This window comes from Erithacus rubecula (genome assembly GCF_903797595.1).
Source record: "Erithacus rubecula genome assembly, chromosome: 29".
Taxonomy (NCBI): Eukaryota; Metazoa; Chordata; class Aves; order Passeriformes; family Muscicapidae; genus Erithacus; species Erithacus rubecula.
The window spans coordinates 4,154,641-4,172,448 of NC_136681.1; the positions used below are offsets into that span (position 1 = coordinate 4,154,641).

At 57.2% G+C, this 17,808-nt stretch overlaps 3 protein-coding genes across 3 annotated transcripts in view; 1 reads left to right on the top strand and 2 right to left on the bottom strand.

The window, feature by feature from the left end:
* The window catches only part of ASH2L (ASH2 like, histone lysine methyltransferase complex subunit), a 126,470-nt gene that overhangs the window by 71,115 nt on the left and 37,547 nt on the right, over positions 1-17,808 (top strand). The gene's annotated exons all lie outside the window — the stretch shown is intronic.
* On the bottom strand, positions 2,150-4,744 carry BRF2 (BRF2 general transcription factor IIIB subunit; the record flags this gene model as incomplete). Its single annotated transcript, XM_079328980.1, has 4 exons — positions 4,570-4,744; positions 4,174-4,233; positions 3,661-3,982; positions 2,150-3,284 (listed from the first exon to the last, which is right to left on the bottom strand). The coding sequence occupies exons 1-4, from the start codon at positions 4,721-4,723 to the stop codon at positions 2,150-2,152; spliced, it is 1,671 nt and encodes a 556-aa protein (XP_079185106.1). The 5' UTR covers positions 4,724-4,744.
* On the bottom strand, positions 6,851-17,451 carry RAB11FIP1 (RAB11 family interacting protein 1). Its single transcript, XM_079328811.1, has 5 exons — positions 17,072-17,451; positions 13,694-14,136; positions 12,770-13,556; positions 8,716-8,821; positions 6,851-7,866 (listed from the first exon to the last, which is right to left on the bottom strand). The coding sequence occupies exons 1-5, from the start codon at positions 17,398-17,400 to the stop codon at positions 7,648-7,650; spliced, it is 1,884 nt and encodes a 627-aa protein (XP_079184937.1). The 5' UTR covers positions 17,401-17,451; the 3' UTR covers positions 6,851-7,647.

Consider the following 17,808-nt stretch of genomic DNA (forward strand, 5'->3'; position numbering starts at 1 on the left):
CCTCTGGAATGGTCAGGCTGAGCTCTGCCTCTGGAGAGCAGCTGCTCCCTCTGGAACATTCAGGCTGAGCTCTCTGCCTCTGGAGAGCAGCTGCTCCCTCTGGAATGGTCAGGCTGAGCACTCTGCCTCTGGAGAGCAGCTGCTCCCTCTGGAATGGTCAGGCTGAGCTCTGCCTCTGGAGAGCAGCTGCTCCCTCTGGAACATTCAGGCTGAGCTCTGCCTCTGGAGAGCAGCTGCTCCCTCTGGAACATTCAGGCTGAGCACTCTGCCTCTGGAGAGCAGCTGCTCCCTCTGGAACATTCAGGCTGAGCTCTCTGCCTCTGGAGAGCAGCTGCTCCCTCTGGAATGGTCAGGCTGAGCTCTGCCTCTGGAGAGCAGCTGCTCCCTCTGGAACACTCAGGCTGAGCTCTGCCTCTGGAGAGCAGCTGCTCCCTCTGGAATGGTCAGGCTGAGCTCTGCCTCTGGAGAGCAGCTGCTCCCTCTGGAACACTCAGGCTGAGCACTCTGCCTCTGGAGAGCAGCTGCTCCCTCTGGAACATTCAGGCTGAGCTCTGCCTCTGGAGAGCAGCTGCTCCCTCTGGAATGGTCAGGCTGAGCTCTCTGCCTCTGGAGAGCAGCTGCTCCCTCTGGAATGGTCAGGCTGAGCTCTGCCTCTGGAGAGCAGCTGCTCCCTCTGGAACACTCAGGCTGAGCTCTGCCTCTGGAGAGCAGCTGCTCCCTCTGGAACATTCAGGCTGAGCTCTGCCTCTGGAGAGCAGCTGCTCCCTCTGGAACATTCAGGCTGAGCTCTGCCTCTGGAGAGCAGCTGCTCCCTCTGGAACGTTCCTGCCTGTCAGCCCCGGGGGCTGCATGGTGCCAAAGCCATATTGCAAAGCCAAGCACAAGGTAAGAGGAGCCTCAGCTCCAAGGTGAGGTGATTGTCTGCACTGCTTTGATGCCAGACACTAAAGTAACGACCAAAACAGGCTCCAGACACTAAAATCACAGCCAGAAAATGCTCCCAGGCCCTCAGAGGCTCAAGCCATGCAGTGGGGTGGGCTGGCAGACCTGTGCTGCTGCCAGAGCCAGGACTGACCCTCTGTGCCAAAGCACCAAAGAACCAAAACGTGGGAGAGGCCCAGAGCAGCTCTGTGTCCTTACTCCAGGTGCTCAAGCTCAGAAATACCTAGGTTTGCTCTTAGGAAGGCAGAGACCATTCTGGGGAGCAGGGACCATTCCTGGGATGATGCCAAGAAACTGGGGACCTTCCTCAGACAAAGGGCTGGAACCTGGACAAGCACTTAATGTTCCCATTGAAAAACAAGCTTCCCCTTTTTCCCAGCACACAGGTAGAACAGCCAGGCTGCAGCAAAGCAGAGGAGGAAGGTGGGAGCCTGGTGCCTCCCCTGCCCTTCCCAGCCTCCCCTGCCTCAGTTTCCCCCACCTGCAAGTGAGTTTAATAACACAGCTACCTCCGAGGGGCCGTGGGGCTGGCAGGGCCATGAGCCAGGGGAGGAAAAAGCACTTAGTGGAGATTGGTCTCACCCCACAGGGCTGGGGCACCCCTGGGCTTAACCTGCCACTCCCTGCCTGCCTCGGCTTCTCTGCCCAGTCAAATGTTTGAATATTTCACTGTCCCTGGTATTTAACACAGTTCAAACCCTTCCTGCAGCTGCTGCAGCCTCCCCAGCCTGGCTGATGCCCCGTGGTTCTATTGCTTGCTGCATTGTGACAGTATTAGAGAAAAAGCTTTGTATTCTTAATTACACTTTGTTTTGTGTGTTTACAAGCGAATGACATATCAACAGAGCTTCCTGCAATATCCGGGGGGAGGGGAGGGAAATATGCCAAAGAAATGTCTTTAAAGGGGTCTTTTTGCATTTTTATATGAATAGAATGTTTCTAGCAGATATGTTTTGTTTAATATATTAAAGATATGCCAATCTGCCAAGACCTACTGTAATTTCTCAGATTTCACATTCAAATACACCCTGGCCTGCTGAAGAATGAGGAGTCCAAGGAAAACCTGTCAGCTGCAGTTTTATTTATTTGTAACAGAAATGAACCATGACCTGAAGCCGTCCCTCCATAAAAAGCCCCACTTTGGTCCAGCACACTAAGGAGCTGCTCCTTCCCATCACCACAGTGTGGGCGAGTTCCTGCAGCACGGTCACTGTCCCTGGTGGTCCTGGCAGACCCCCAGGCAGGCCCTGGCCCTGCTGAGGGCACGGATCTCCTCGGGGCTGCGCAGGTACTGCTCCAGCTCGCTGTCCGAGATGGGCTCGTCGCCCGTGGCGGCCGCGGCGCTCGGGGCCGAGCGCGGCCTCTTCCTGGGCTGCAGGAGGCAGGGGGGCAGCAGGGGCCTCCGGGGACCCCCAGGCCGGGCTGGCCCTGCCCAGGGACGGCGCTGCTGCTGTGCTCCTGCAGGAGAGCTGGGGGGGCCCTGGCCTGGGGAGCCCTTGTCTGCACTGCCTTTATTCAGGGAGCCCGTACTGCAGGAGTCCTTATCCAGGGAGATCAGGCCCACAGAGCCCTGGGATGAGGATCCCTCATCTGGGGAGCCTTTATCCACAGAATCCTTACCTAGGGAGTCCTTATCCAGGGAGCTTGAGCCCACAGAGCCCTGGGATGAGGATCCTTTATCTGGGGAGCCTTTATCCAGAGAGTCCTTATCCAGGGAGCCCTGGTCTGGGGACCCCTTATCCAGGGATCCCTCTTCCAGGCAGTCCTTATCTGGGGAGCCCGAGCCCACAGAGCCCTGGCATGAGGATTCCTTATCTGCAGAGCCTTTATCCAGGGATCCCTCTTCCAGGCAGTCCTTATCCGGGGAGCCCGAGCCCACAGAGCCCTGGCTGGGGCAGCCCTGGCCCGGGGCCGTGTCCTGCTGCTCCTCCCCGTGCTGGCTGAAGGCGTTTTTCAGCAGGAACAGGCGGTGCTGCAGCAGCTCCCCGAGATGCTTCACCACCACCTTCCTGTCCAAGGGGAAGCCGCGCAGCCAGGAGAGCTGGGAGGCCATTCCCTGCAGGATCTCCAGCAGCTCCTTCAGCCTGAGGTGGGCAGGGGGAGGCAGATCCACCCCGGCCAGGCGGCAGAACCGCGCCAAGGGGCAGCAGAGGCGCGGGCCGGGCCGCAGCGACTGCCAGGCCAGGAAGGCGGCGGCCGTGACGATGGGCACGGGGTGCCGGCCCGTCACCAGCCACGCCTGGCTGGCCAGCTCCACAATGGCCACGGTCCGGGCCAGCAGCTGCTCCTTGTCCTCCAGGAACGCTGCAGGGACGTCGGCCGCGGGCTGGAGCAGCTGGAAGCTGCGGGAGCAAAGAGCCACGGTCGGGGGGAGGCTTGGGGACAAAGGGCTGCTGCTGCCATGGCTCTGCTCATGGACATCAGGAGGAACTGCTCTGTGGAAAGGCTCCTCGGGAATTGCTGCCAGGGAGGTGGTGGAGCCCCTGTCCCTGGAGGTGACACTCTGGGCTGGGTGACAAGGTGGGCATTGGGCAGGGGTTGGACTCGATGGCCTCAGAGCTCTGGGACTCTGTGATTCATGGTGCCTCCCTGAGCTCCTCTCTGCCCTCCCCAAACAGTGAAAATCACAGCCCAGGTGTAACAAACGCCATCCCAGCCTGAGCACCCACGCCACAGCTCAGCCTCACCCAGGCAGGGCTGCCAAGGCGCTGCAGTCACCTGTTGAGGTGCGTTGTCACCAGGTCTGCCAGGCTCAGGGCGGGCACCGAGAGCCCCAGCTCCTTCTGCAGGCTCAGGTAGACGCCGGCGAACAGGTCGTGCCTGGCGTAGAGCAGGGAGCAGACGGTGCCCATGGTCAGGGGCCAGCTGCGCTGGCGGCAGGTCACCAGCACGCAGCAGCCGCCCAGCAGCTCCTTCTTCTCCCGGCTGAGCAGGCGGAAGGCGGGATGCTGCAGAGCCCGCCGCAGGTAGGACACGGCCGTCTCCTCGAACGCCGCCGGGAGCTGCAGCACCTTGCACAGGTCCTGCACCCGCCGGCTCCCTGCGGGAACGGCACGGCTCGGGATTTCCCGCAGAGCCCCGGCAGGGCACAGACCGCACCGGAACATCCCGGCCCCCCGAGAGCTCCCTCGGAGCTCCCCCGGCTCCGCTCGGCGCCCAGAGGGCTGCGACACTTTTCCACCGCTAGAAACGAGTTAAACAAAGCGGAGCGGGGGATGGAAGCGCTCTTACCTCGCTGCAGGCAGCGGCTCAGCTGCTCCTTCTGGCCAGTGCTCTGGGAATAGGCCACCTCTGGAAAAGAGGGGTGGATCGGTCAGTCCTGCAGGAATCCGGGAAACACACGCTTGCATCTGGGGCGACCAGACGCCCGCAGAACCGGACTCCAACAACCAGAACTGTTCCGGTTGTTTAAGGGGTTTAATTGTTTAGCGTGCTCCGAGCCAGGGATTCCCTGCAGCCAGAGCCCGGCAACGGCCTCGGGGCTGCTCGGGGCACTTAAAGCTCTTTAAGAGAGATTTTAGTATCTCTTTTAACAATAAGAGATTCCACGGTTTAAATGTAAAGCTCATCGCCGGCTCTAAGCCTAAACCCTGCAGGTGTCCGGGGGATGGAGGGAGGGGGGCGCACCCCGCAGATGCTCCTCGTCGCTGTAGGTGGTGGTGAGCAGCCCCTCGGACAGCACGCAGCCGCAGGCGGAGCACACCAGCTGCTGCTGCGCGTAGTGCGCGTCCTCCACCAGCGAGCCCGAGCCGCACTCGGGGCAGCTGCCCCGCGCCGCCATGGCGGGACAGCGCCGGGGGAGGCGGGGCGGGAGCGCCGCCAACAGCCAATGGCGGCGCGGCCAGGCCCGAGCGCACCAATGGCGACACGGGTTGAACCCACCAATGGCAGCGCCGCCTGAACCCACCAATGGCGGCACGGTCGGGCCTGAACCCACCAATAGCGGCACGGCCTAAACCCACCAATAGTAACACGGGCTGAACCCACCAATAGCGGCACGGCCAGGCCCGAGCCCACCAATGGCGGCGCAGCCCGCGGTCCGTCCCGATTCTCGCCCGGCCGGGCGCCGCCCCCGCACTCTGCGTTCCGCCGCCGCCGGTTCCGGGGGGATGCTCGAGCGGCCCCGGGAGCGGCCCCGGGACCGGGAGCGGCCCCGGGACCGGGAGCGGCACCGGGACCGGGAGCGGCACCGGGAGCGGCACCGGCACCGGGAGCGGCACCGGGAGCGGCACCGAGGGGACAAGGCGCCCTCCTCGGCGGGGAACCCCGCGCTGCGGAGGCGCAGGGCACTGCGGGGAGCCAGTCTGAGCCCAGTGCTGCCAGCAGCGCTCCCCTCTCTCTCCCGCGGGCACGGTGGGGACAGTGTAGGGATAAAATGTTTCTAAAACATGGGAATTGTACACAACAGAATCAGGGGTGGGAGGAAAGGTAGGGCTGGGAAAGGGAACCAGGCCCTGGGAATGAACGTTGAGCTTTGTCTGCACCTGCATAATCATCATATGATAAATAGTACAATTGTTAAATATAATGGTTGTTTGGTGATTGAATATAATTATTGTTTAACCGTAACAAGAATCATGAGAAAGGATGTTTGGGGGACCTGATGAAAATGACAATAATTCATGCTTGGCTAAGATCAATGTACACAGTGATCAGAATGCTGGGTTTAAAATGTGTTTATTTTAGTGTTCCATAAAACCAGAAGTGTTTAAAAACAAACAGTACCTGGGCTAAAAGCAGAGAGTACAAACTGGGAACATGCATTGAGATCCTTCAGAAATAAAACAACGGATTTGATTCTTAAGGCCCTTGAGGGTGTAAATGCCAGTCCCCTCCCAAAGGAAGTTTTTAACAATTATTGCCAATAAAAATGAGCTACAAGGTTTGGGTGATGCTTTTGCAGCCACCCAAGGGAGGGAAGAACGAGAGCCACCAACAGCCACAGCTGGAAGCAGCTCAAAAAGGCTCCCCCAGCCAGGGGAGGCTGCTCCAAGTGTTAAAGGTTCATCTCTGCTAAGAGCACAAATCATTTATTGCTTTGGTTCTGTGCAGGTCGCTCTTCCCAGCAGAAAAATCTGAAATACAAGTTGATCAGTGAGGTACAGGAGCCTCTGCCCAGAGATCTGCAGAGGCAGGAGGAGGAAACAAATCAATCCTTCATCTTCCTCACTCAGAAGGCACAGAGGCAGCAGCAGCTCCAGCAAAGCCAAGCAGCAGCACTCAGCATGAAACAGCAGCACCACCAAGGTTCCAGAGCAGGGAGGACAGGGAAAGGCAGAGAATGCCCTCCCTGCTCAAATAACACTCAGATCAGAGCACCTGAAGTCCTGCAAGGCTCAGCTCCTAAGGCTTGTTTGGGGCCAGGCTGCCCATCAGGGACAGCTCTGCCTGCAAAGCTCCAGACTTTGGTAGCAGGAATAAAAAATGTCATTAACAGCATTTTTTTTTGGATTTTTATAATAAGTGTTTGCATCTCCATGCAAACATATTAAACTGCTCCTCACTCCAAAATAGAGTATTTGAGATTTCCAGTAGTTTCCAGTGGTTTATGACAATTGTAGGCAGACTGCTCACAGCTGCTCCAGGCCCTCAATAAAGTGCTTTGCTGTGGAAAAGCTGAGTTAGAAACTCACCCCCAGCCAGGAGTGACCCAACAACCCAACAGTTTCCACAGGCAGGAGTGTTTGTTTCCATCAATTAAGGCTGGCAAGCTTTCAGCTTTGGTCCTTTGCTTCCTGCTCTGCCAGGGTGGGGAGAAGATCCCTGGAGCCACAGAGAGCCCAGGCAGGGCTGGGCTGCCCAGCACAGCCTCAGCCACACAGGCAATTGTGTGAGCAGCAGGAGCCCCAGGGCTCCCTCCCCTCTCTGCAATGACAAAAAGCACTTTCTGCAAACTGCTCACCTTGCAAAGGTCAGCCCAGCTCCAGCAGCCAAAGCATTTCTGTGTCCTGAATGAATGTCAGAGGGAAATGGGCACAGAATCCCACAGGTGTGGGAGGCAGCCCTGCTCCAGGGCACAGAGCAGAAACTGAGACACCAGGAGAACAACTGGAGCTAAAATGTACCCTTGGCCCCATTGGTGCCATTCCTATGGCAGAAAAGTACCAGGAGCCTCAAGGGCTCCTGCTCCAGAAAAGCTGTGAACTCTCCCTTGGGAATGTCCACTTGATGAGATGAACTGAGATTTGGTCAGTTTATGCTCAACTTTCAGCAAATTAATTCCTTTTAAATTACAGCCCAGGCCTGAAGCTGGGACATCTTTGGACTTCTCCAGTGTAGTTAATTGTTATGTTAAAAACACTCAAATCCTCAAGCTCTACAAGGATTTATATTGCACTACAACTTCAGATGAGAGAAGAAAAGTAATTGATCTAACAAAGCTGCTAAAAAACAAAACCATTAAAAAAAATCTTCCTAAAGGATCATCAGTGCCTTGCTGGGAAGCAAAACACATCAAAAACCCTCCTCCTTCCCATCACAACCAGCCTTTGGGTTAATGCCTGACCTTCCCAAATAATGGGAAGAAAACAAAAAATAAATATGATAAGGTGACTTCATGCCAACACCCGATGGAGCTGTGAATCAATGCCAGGGTTGCTCAGGGCAGAAACAGGAAAAAGGTGATTTTCTGTGAGCAGCACAAGCACCTGCTCCAGAGCAGCTGCTCACCCTCCTCTGGGGGAGCTCAGTCCTTGTTCCCCAGGCTCACATCTTGCCAGCCTTCCTGCTGGCAGCCCCAGGGACACGCAGGATGTTGGGGGTCTCCTCCATCACCCTGACCAGCAGGTTGTCAATGTAATCCTCCAGCTCCCTCACCTGCAGCTCCTTCCTGCTGATGGTGTCCTTCTGCCTCAGCACCAGCTGGATCAGCTCATCCTGGGTCAGCTGGGCATAGGCATAGGCAGGGTCTGAGGGGCTGTACTTCTGGGGAAGGGAGGGAGGGAGGGAGGGTCAGAGCAGGCACAGCACAGTCCAAAGCAGCAGCACAACCACAGAGCAGCACTGTGACAGCTGCTGCTAAACAAACCTGCTCAAGCTTCCCCAGCTGCTCAATGCACACTGGTAAAGCCAGATTCAGGCTAAACAGCAAGAAACACCCACCCAGGCCTTTGCTGCTTTTCCTGTTTCTTTGAAAAGTCTGGTTTTAACCCTCAAGCAGCATTGAGAGCAGCCTCTGCTGATTCCTGCAGCTGGCCAGGCAGGGAGTGTGTGAGCACTGAGGCTCCTCTGGGGCACCACACACAGTTCAGCTGCAATCACAACACCCACTGCAAGTTCTCAACCCCCTTGAACCAGTTTGAGTCACTCAGCTCTCTCCTCTCCCCTCACACCAGAAGGAGGCACTGCTGTTATTTCAGTTCTAACTCCTCTATTTCCCCAAGGTACCCTGACACACAGTAAGGGGACCCAGGATTTTCTGGATTCTCTTCCTGCTGGCCCAGGGATGCTCCCAGGCTTTTGGGTCAGTGTGGAAGGTAAGCTGTGCCTCAAGCCTGGAGGTGTCTCTTGAGGCCAGGATTATGCTGAAAGCTCCTCTCAGCCCCACTGCTGATCCCAGGGCATGACTGTGCTCCAAAGAAGTGGCTGTGCCTGAGAACCTCCACAGAACACCAGTCCCAGCTCTATTACAGAGCAGTCTGCAGGAAAACAGGAATTTAAGGACTGTTCCCATGCTTGGGGGCTGACCAAAAGGAAGTTCATGTCCCAGCTATCTGGAACACACAAACTCTTCAATTAAATCAAAGCTTGGGCAGTGCAAGTGCCACTCCATACCTTCACACTCATTTCCAGCAGCTTTTCATTCATGGTGCTGATGACATTCAGGCTCTTGCTCTGAGGCTTGTTTGCCATGGCATTCATTGGCTTCACAGGATGGAGTCTGCAACAGGAAAAAAAAGGTTCCTGTTGTTGAAGCAGAAGATGTAACAGCAGCATGACACAGATCTTTAGACTAAGAAAAAATACAGCAAGAAATTGGGGTCAGTTCCCTCCCTGCTCTATCTCCTGAGAGAAAAGAGATTTAGCTTCAGGAAGATGAGGTATTTCTAAGCCACAGGGGTTTGTAAGTATTTTCCAGCTCTCTACTATCTTTACTGACTTCAGGCATTGGAGATAAAGCAGCAGCAGGAAGGGAAATACATCCTGTGTGTCATGGAAGAAAAGCCAGGTCAGGCTACACGAGGAGACAGCACACAGGGCAGCTACTCTGATCCCTCAGGAACTGGTATTTCAGCCTGGCTTTCCCAATCACAACATATTTGTGATCTTACAACATATCAAATACTTCTGCTGTCCTGTGACAAGTGTTAGGCCTTGTCTAGCCTGAACTGACACCACAAGCTGTGAGGAAGTGCTGACATTATTTGCCTGGGCAGGACTTAGAGCACCAATTTTAACACAGGAAGAAAGTTTTCCTTCTATTTCAGCAAATGCTGGCCCAGAGGTGCCCTAGAGCCCAGGCAGAGCTCTGCAGGTGAAGTCTCCAGGGCTGGCAGGTCAGTCCCAGCTGTGGTGGGAATGGAGCATCCCCCTCTCCCAGGGTCCCCATTCTCCCAGTTTAAACAAACAGCTCAGGCCCAGGCCAGTGGGATGCAGTGACTCCACTCCACCTGCACTTTCCCTAAGGGCTCCCCAAAGAGCTGTGCTGAGCAGCTGCTGCCCTTGGCACCCCAGGAGCTGCACAGACCCTCCTGCAGCCAGCAGCAGCCCCACACTGGGTGACAGCAGCCTGGCCAGGTGCAGCAGCTGCAGGGACAGATCTGCACCCAGGGCAAAGCAAAGCTCCCAGCTGCAGAGGAAGCTGCTGTGACCCACAGTCTCACCTGTGCTGGGCAGTGACACCCCGTGGGGGGTGCCTAGGGAAGGTTTCAGAGGGTGAAACCCGGGCCTGCAGCAGCTTCTTCTTGCCCGAATCTCCTGCTTTATCTGCGAAGCCCTCGGCTGCTGGAGACTCTGCTCTACTCCTCAGGGGGTCAGGGAGAGGGGAAGGAGAGCAGCAGTGGGGCTGGCAAGGACTTGACAGGGAGGAAGAGAAAGCAGAAGGCTCAGAGAAGTCACAGTCTGCACACCCCTCAACACCTGCACTCCTCTGCAGCTGCTGTTTCTCAGAATGACTGTCCCACTCCCTGGGATGGGGCCCCACAGCTGAGGCTGAGGCAGCTCCCTGCACACAGCCCCTGGCAGCCCCCAGGGCAGCCACACTCCCTGCCTGCCCAGCACCAGGAACAGCTCCTCCTCCTCCTCCTCCTCCTCCTCCTCCCGGGCCAGCCTGGCCAGCACAGAGCTCTCTCTGCTCTCCATGCACACCTGGGGGCTGCTCTCCATCCCCCAGAACACCTGTGTCCCCTGCAGTGCCCCCAGGGCTCCCCTGGCAGCCCCCCAGCAGCTCATCATCAGAGCCTCCCTCCGGGATCACGGCGAGCGCCGAGCCCCGGAGCCCTGGCACAGGAATGGCAGAGCTGGGAGCTGGGGCACTGCCAGGGAAACCATCACCCTCCTCTGCAGGCCTGCCACTGCTGCCACCTCTGGCTGTCACTGCAGGGGTGACAGCCTCCAAGGAGCCACCCTGAGCAGCTGAGAGCTGGGAGCTGCCATCCCTGGGGGCTGTGGGTTTCACAGCTCCTGGAGCATCAGCCCTCAGCCCAGCCTGGGAAGGCACTGGGGCTGTCCTCAGCAGCACAGCCACTCGTGGGGCTGCCTTTGGGGGCACAAGGAGCTGGCTGCCAGCCCCCCCTGGATCCCCCTCCCCAGGGGACACGGTGCAGGCTCTGGGGCGTGGCTGGGCCTGGGCAGGTGCCCCATTTGCAGCAGGTGGGGCTGCCTGGGGCTCTGCCATGGGCACACACTCTGCCCACTGCTCTGTGCCACGGCTCTCCTGCTCCTCCCTGAGCCTGCTCTCATGGGACACAAAACCTCTGTCACCCTTTGTGCAGGGCTCAGTGCTCACACCAGTGACCTGCAGGGCTGTTCCACCACTGCTCCAGCTGGGATGTGTGCTGTCCCCAGGGAGCTCTGGGTCACCCCCTGCTCCCAGCTCACCCCCAAACCCTGCTCGCTCCCCTGCTGCCACCTGTAACCTCCCACTGGAATCCAGGTGCTGCTCTCCACCTTCCTGCCCACCCAAACCTACATCACCTGATGGGACACCCTGCCATCCCCCCAGGACAAAGGACACAGATTTCCCAGTGCCTGCCTTGCTGCTTTGCAAAGAATCCTCGGGCTGAAGCTGGGCAGAACCACAGTGGGGCTCTGGAGCCAGCCCAGGGGGGCCAGAAGGGGAGTCAGACAAGGTGCCAAGAGAGTGTGGCACAGCTGTGACACCACTGGCTAAAGCCACATCCACAGAGTCCCCTGAAGCACCAGGAGCAGGGTGTCCTGCAGAGGAGCAGTGCTCCCCACCAGGCAGGCAGGCAGGGGAAGAACCAGAGACAGCCTGGAAAGCTGGCACTGCCTGTGCCCCAGGCTGGGACACAAAGGGATTATTGCCATTGAAACCAGAGCCAGAGGGGACAGGAGGTGTGGCTGAGCCACAGAGATCCTGGCAAGGCTCCGTGCCAGAGCCCTCAGCAGCCTGCCCCCAGTCAGCAGCAAAAGGATTATTGGCCCTAGCAGGGACCTGCCCAGGAAGAGACACTTTGGGAAGAGAGGCTGCAGGATGATGGGGTGAAGGGAAACGGGCTCTGGATGCCCTGTCCCACTCAGGAGCAAAGGGGTTCTTGTCATTCCAAAGCCCTGCAGCAACAGGAGAAGTGAGAGAGGCAGAACTGGTGGTGTTTTCAGAGCCTGGCCCCTGGACTCTCTGCCCCACTTGAGAAACAAAAGGATTATTTGCACTGCTGGCACGGGGCACAGAGAGGAGAGCAGGGAGGGGGGCAGGTGCAAGAGTAGGAAGCGTGGCTTTGGGTTCCTCCTCTGGAGACAGGCCCAGTCTGCAAAAAGGGACAAAAAACTCGCATGTCACTTGCAGATGCAACACGAGGCAGGAACAGAGAAGCTTCAGCAGCAGCCTCCACCAGCTCTGCCACTGGAGATGAGCTGTGCTCTAAAGAGACCTCAGAGGGAGGTCCCTGTGTCTGTGAGACTTTACATCCTTAACTGCACCTTTTCCAAGCACTGGGCTTATGTCAGAGCTTTCTGCTGCACAGCTTTGGCTGCTTTAAGCACTGTCCCTCTGCACCCCAAGCAGGTTTATTAGTATGTAAAACACTGCACAGGCAAGAAACTTAAACTTGAGAAGCACTGAAAATGAGGAGTTAGGGACACACACAAAACACAGCCTTATTAGTAGGGCACACCTATATATACATAAAACCCCAAACACAATTTATCTATATACGTGTGTGAAGGATAAAGGAGCAGAATTTCTGAAAAATGCCTTGTGTACAAATCCACACCAAACCCCTCTGTGGTGCTGTGAACGATGCCAAAAGCAGAAGGGCTCCAGGCTGCCCTCTGGAAAGCCAGAGCCAAGTAGGGAAGAGGAAAGCAGGGATGTTAGAAGGGGCATTTCAGACCCTGGGGAGGCTGCAGCCACACAGCTCAGACAGAGTTAGTTTGTGCAAGAGATCCAGCAAGAAAATCACCCCTTCAGTACCTGCACAGGTGCCTGCACTACAGAACCACTATTTCAGCATCACTTACAAGGAGCATCCCTACATGCATCTCCTTTTCACACTGAGGAAGAACCTGGAGTTGTTATTTGCTATCAAAGCATCCCACACCAGCACAAAACCCAGAGAGCAGCACCTGAGCAGGTGTGGCAGGACACAGCCCACTGCCCCCTGCCACCACCACTGCCCATCCTGCCCTGCCAGCAGCTGGGACTCACCTGGGTTTCACAGCTTTGGTCTTGGCTGGAGCAGCTTTCTCAGGTTTCTGTTCCTCCTCACAGGGGCTGAGCTGTTTGTTTGTGACAGCCTCCTCCACATGGGGAGCATCTCCTGAGGGGCTCCCTCTGCCCAAATCCCCGGGGTCTTCAGGGCATTTGGCCTCCTCTTCACTCTTCTCTTCTTCAACTGCATTCTCCTCACTCTGCAGGGTTCTGTCAGGAACAATCTCAGCATCACTGGTCTTCACTGTTTCCTTCTTGCCAGTGACCAGGGAGAGCAAGGCAGACTTTCTGTGCTCTGGTTTTTTGGTGTCTCTGGCAGCCTCAGTGCTTGGTGGAAGGCTGGTGTCCTGCTGCTCCTCACTGCTCAGCAGTTTGTACGATGGCAAAGTCATGGATTTGAAGGTCTCCAAGGATGTGGAGCCAGAGAAAGCCTGACCAGAAGAGGTTCTCCCCACCTCTTCAGGTGATTTAGTGGACCTGGAGGACAGGTTCTCCTCTGAAGCAAAGTGCTGCTTCCTCCTGAGGTGAGGAGAGGGGGAGGAGGCTGGAGTCTTGTCCTTCCTCGTGGTCTCTTCCATATAAACGTGGCTGCCATTGATGCACAGACTAGACTTGGACACGGGATCGTTTTTGGATTTGAGGCCACTGAACAAGGAGAGCCCTTCCTTTTTGGTGTGGTTAGTGGTTCCTTGGCTTAGCTGCCTACTGTCCAAAAAGGCTGGTTTACGAGATCTGAACAGAGGAGAGGGAGCTGGCTTCTCTTCCAGAGCATTTTCAAAGGATCCTGGAAAAAAAAAACAACAAACAGGGAGAAATTCAAGATGCAAGAACAACCTTTTCTGTGGATTTGTTCAGAAAGAAGAATTTACCCAGTGCAAAGTATAAACAACCCTTTGGGGAAGGCTCTGTGCCATCACTCACGTTGTGAGGCAGGAGAGGTGTCAGCCTCCTCCTCATCCCACTGTGGCTGGAAATCAGTGGGGCGCAGGCGAACCCGGGGGGTGGGGGGCTGCAGGGTGGGCAGCACTGACAGCGACTGGGACAGGGATGTCTTGTGCAGGCCAGGCTTGGAGAACAGCGCTTTCAGCTTGGACTTCTTCTTCTCCTTCTCAGCTGCCTCATCCTCGCTGTCAGCAGGGGAGTGGGAGCTGCTGGGGACGATCTCTGAGGCTGTGTCTGAGAGACCACTGCTCCTCTTGCCCTTCAGCTTCTCCTTGAGCTTCCCAAAGGGGGAGCGGGGCTTGTCCTTCATGGACAGGTCAAACATGCTGGCTGTCATGTTGCTCCTCATGAACTGGATGTCCACCTCGATCTCCCCTCTCTCCTTTTCCTTCTTGCCTGGCTTGGAGTGAAGCTTGTACCACCTGCACAAGGAGGAGAGTTCTTTAACCATCAGGAATTGAGAACACGGAGGGTGCTGGTGGCTGAAAAATCAAATCAGCCCACAGTGCAGGAAAAGAAAGCCTTTAATCTCATGGTGACGCCATGGCCACGGCCCCAGGTGCCAAGGAAAACATTCCTTATCTTAAACAGAAAGTTATTCAGATTTGGTTTGAAACCCAGATCGGGAAGGGTTAAGAAAAAGGAGAAAAAACCAGAAGCACAACATGGAATTCCTGTGTTTCAGCTCAGCCAGTCTCCTCTGCCCTTTCATCTCCCCTCCTGACACTGGCAGGGGCCAGGGCTTTGAAGTGGAGCCTCAGAGCTGCACACAGTCCCACACCCTCATACCTTTCATTCCAGCTCCTTAATGCCTCCTAAGCCAAGGAAGCCCCAGTCACCAGCAGAGAGCCAGCCCCAGCTCACAGAGCCCTGCAGGGGATCTGCACTCACCCCTGCAGGCTCCTGACTGGCACCAGCAGGAAGGGCACTGCTCTCCCTCCCCTAACACAGCACCCAGGGCATCCCACACCACAATCCCACCACCCACAGCCACCCCTCTGTGACACTCAAACCACACTGGAGCCAGCAAACACGATTGTCAGCACTCCACAGCAGTATGGTTTTGTTTGTTGATGGCCCCACAGAATTCCCCACCCCACAGAACCCACAGCAAAGGCTGCCTGGAAAGTGCTTTGTTTCCTCCTCCTCACCAGCTGCAATGGGAAAATAAAGGAAGCAAACAGAGCATTCAAATGTGCCCTGCCATCAAATTTGCACTTCAACCTCCAAAGGCATTCTGGAAGCAACAAAAGAGAAAAGGAAAAGGTGATTTGCTCCAGAGAAAATTCAAAACTAATGGGGATAACCGAAGGAGATGGATTCAAGAATCTGCTAGAGACACTTCAGAGGGAAATGAGGAAGAAATTCTTCCCTCTGAGGGTGGTGAGGCCCTGATCCAGGAGTCCCTCAGAGTGCTGAAGGCCAGGTTTGGAGCAATGGTGCAGTGGAAGTTGTCCCTGCCAGGGCAGGGGGTGGAACAAGCTGGGCTTTAAGGTCCATTCTGGGGCTCTGTGATTCTAAACAAACACTTGAGCGACAGGCAGGTGTTAGAAGGCACCCAGGGATGGGGTTTTACCAGGAGACACAGGCTTTGCAGGGAATCACAAGCCCTCTGCTTTCACACAAGCCAGCAATGGGCACTTTTGTTCCAAGCCTGTGGTTTCTAGGAGCATCCTGAGCTCACGGGGCTTCCGTGCCACAATTGATCCCGTGCAAACACGGTGTTCAGCAAAGGCAGCTCAGCTCCAGCTGAAAGCAGCACCCCTGGGAGAGGCTGGAAGGAAACCACGGACTGACAGCCCCCAAACCACTAAAAATCTCATTAGTGCCATTTATAGTGTTAGTGAGCACCTGGCAATCAACGTGCATCTATTTTCCAAATAAAACTAGCTCTTTATGGCTGCACATCACTGTGGCAGCAAGAACAAAACAGGATTCAAAGAGGAGACCGAGGGCAGGAGACAACTGAAAACATGAGAAATTTCCCCAGGAGTACCCAAGCTGCATTTTCATTTTTTTCCCCCCTCAGTTTTCCTTGGCCCAGACACAAAGGAATGCGCCCAGGAGCCCGAGGCACGGGCAGCTCTGCTGACCAAGGGGCTGTGCAGTGTAAACACAGCAGTGTCTGACACAGCCTTAATGAACTCACGGCCTAATTAGGCCTTGACAAGGGGACGGCTCCGCCGGGGCTCAGGTGAGCCGGGAGGAAGGTGACTCACCTCATTACAAGGCTGCTGACTCCCGGTAAAACCCTCCCGGGAGCCACCCCTGGGTTCCACCTTCCCCGTGCTTGTGTTCAAAGCAGGAGGTGACACAGAGCTGGCCCTGGCTGGGTCCTGCTGCCAGCAGCGGGGTCAGCCCGTGGAACGTGGAATTATCCACCCTGACACGCGTTGTTGGTTAGGAAACACAAATAAATGGCTGTTGTTGGCTCCCTGCTGGAAGGAGGCAGCGTTCTCAGGGCATCAGGTTTCGGGGCTCAGGCTGGCTGCTTCCTCTGGACACCGGCAGTGCTCACACGGAAACGTTTAAAAATCAAACCCAAGCCCGGGCAGGACTGGCTGGGGAAGGTTTCTCTGGGCCCCCAGATATGGGGGCTCACCCCTCACCAGGAGGGACCCCCCTGTGGGCACTTATGGGGCTTCAGGGGTCCCTGTGGGGAACAGGAGCCCCCCTCTCCTCTGGGGCACAGGGTGACCCCCAGGCTGTGGGACACACACATTCCCACGGGGCACGGGGGGCTCCCACCAGATCCACACATGACTGAAGTGCACAAGGGTTTCCAGGGACACCCCATGGGGAGCTGGGGCTCCTCACAGCACTTCACCCCCTTGGAGAGCACAGAGGCACCCCTCATCTTCCTCCCCGACCCCTGTGAGGCACAGAATCCCCCTCATCCCTCTCCCTGACCTCTGTGGGGCTGAGAGATCCCCCAAAACCTCCTCCCCATCCTCTGTAAGACCCAGAGTGGTCACCCCATCCTTCTCCCCAGTTCCCGTGGGACTAAGAATCCTTGGCATCCCTCTCCTGGACTTCCGTGGGGCACACAGGTTCACCTCCAAGCTTCTCCCTGACCTCCATGGGACTGAGATCTGCCCCCAAAACCTCCTCCCCATCCTCTGTCACACCTGGAGCTGCCACCCCATCCTTCTCCCCGGTTCCTATAGGACACAGAATCCCCCTCATCCCTCTCCCTGACCTCCGTGGGGCTGAGATCTCCCCCCAAAACCTCCTCCCCATCCTCCGTTAGCCCCAGAGCGGTCACCCCATCCTTCTCCCCGGCTCCCCCCGGACACAGCACCCCTGGCACCCCCTCGCTGAGACCCCCCCGGCGCCGGGCGCCCCCTCCCCACACACCTGGTGTGCCGGGGCCCGCCGCGCTCCCTCAGCGCCGCCAGCTCCACCTCGGCGCGGCCCAGGAACTTGTCGGCGCCGGCCAGGGCCCGGTGCAGCACGGTGAGGCGCAGCGGGGCGGCGCGGGCGGGCAGCTCGAAGGTGGCCTCCTCCCGCCACAGCGGCTCGCCGCGGCAGCGCTCGGCCACCGAGGTGCGGAACTTGTCGCGGCCCAGCGCCATCACCGCGTAGGCGTCGCTGCCGCCCGCCGCCGCCTTGGCGCGCAGCCCCCGCGCCCGCAGCACCGTCACCCGCACGTGGGTGGGCGCCCAGCCCGCGGCCGAGCCCGCCATGGCAGCGAGCGGCGGCGCCGGGAGCGGGACGGGAGCGGGACGGGAGCGGGAGCGGCGGCGCCGGGAGCGGCCCGCCCGGCCCAGCCACGCCCCTCTCGCGAGAGCGCGGGGAGGCCGGGCCCGGGGGGCGGGGCCTGGTGTGCAGGTGTGTACAGGTGTGTACAGGTGTGCATGTACAGGTGTGTACAGGTATGTACAGTGTGCACAGGTGTGAATGTACAGGTGTGTACATGTATGTACAGGTGTGTATGCACAGTGTGAACAGGTGTGTATGTACAGGTGTGTGTGCGAGTGTGCATGTACAGGTGTGTATGTACAGTGTGCACAGGTGTGTGTGTATGTACAGGTGTGTATCGGTGTGTGTGCAAGTGTGTATGTACGGGTGTGTATAGGTGGGCACAGATGTGC

What these genes read in the sequence shown, in the direction of transcription:
- RAB11FIP1 (XM_079328811.1), bottom strand. Translation starts at nt 17,400, where the DNA reads ATGGCGGGCTCGGCCGCGGGCTGGGCGCCCACCCACGTGCGGGTGACG. An exon ending in GGCGGGCCCCGGCACACCAG is followed by an intron (nt 14,137 to 17,071) that starts GTGTGTGGGGAG and finishes CTCCTTGTGCAG; the next exon opens with GTGGTACAAGCTTCACTCCA. An exon ending in CACCTCTCCTGCCTCACAAC is followed by an intron (nt 13,557 to 13,693) that starts GTGAGTGATGGC and finishes TTTTTTTTCCAG; the next exon opens with GATCCTTTGAAAATGCTCTG.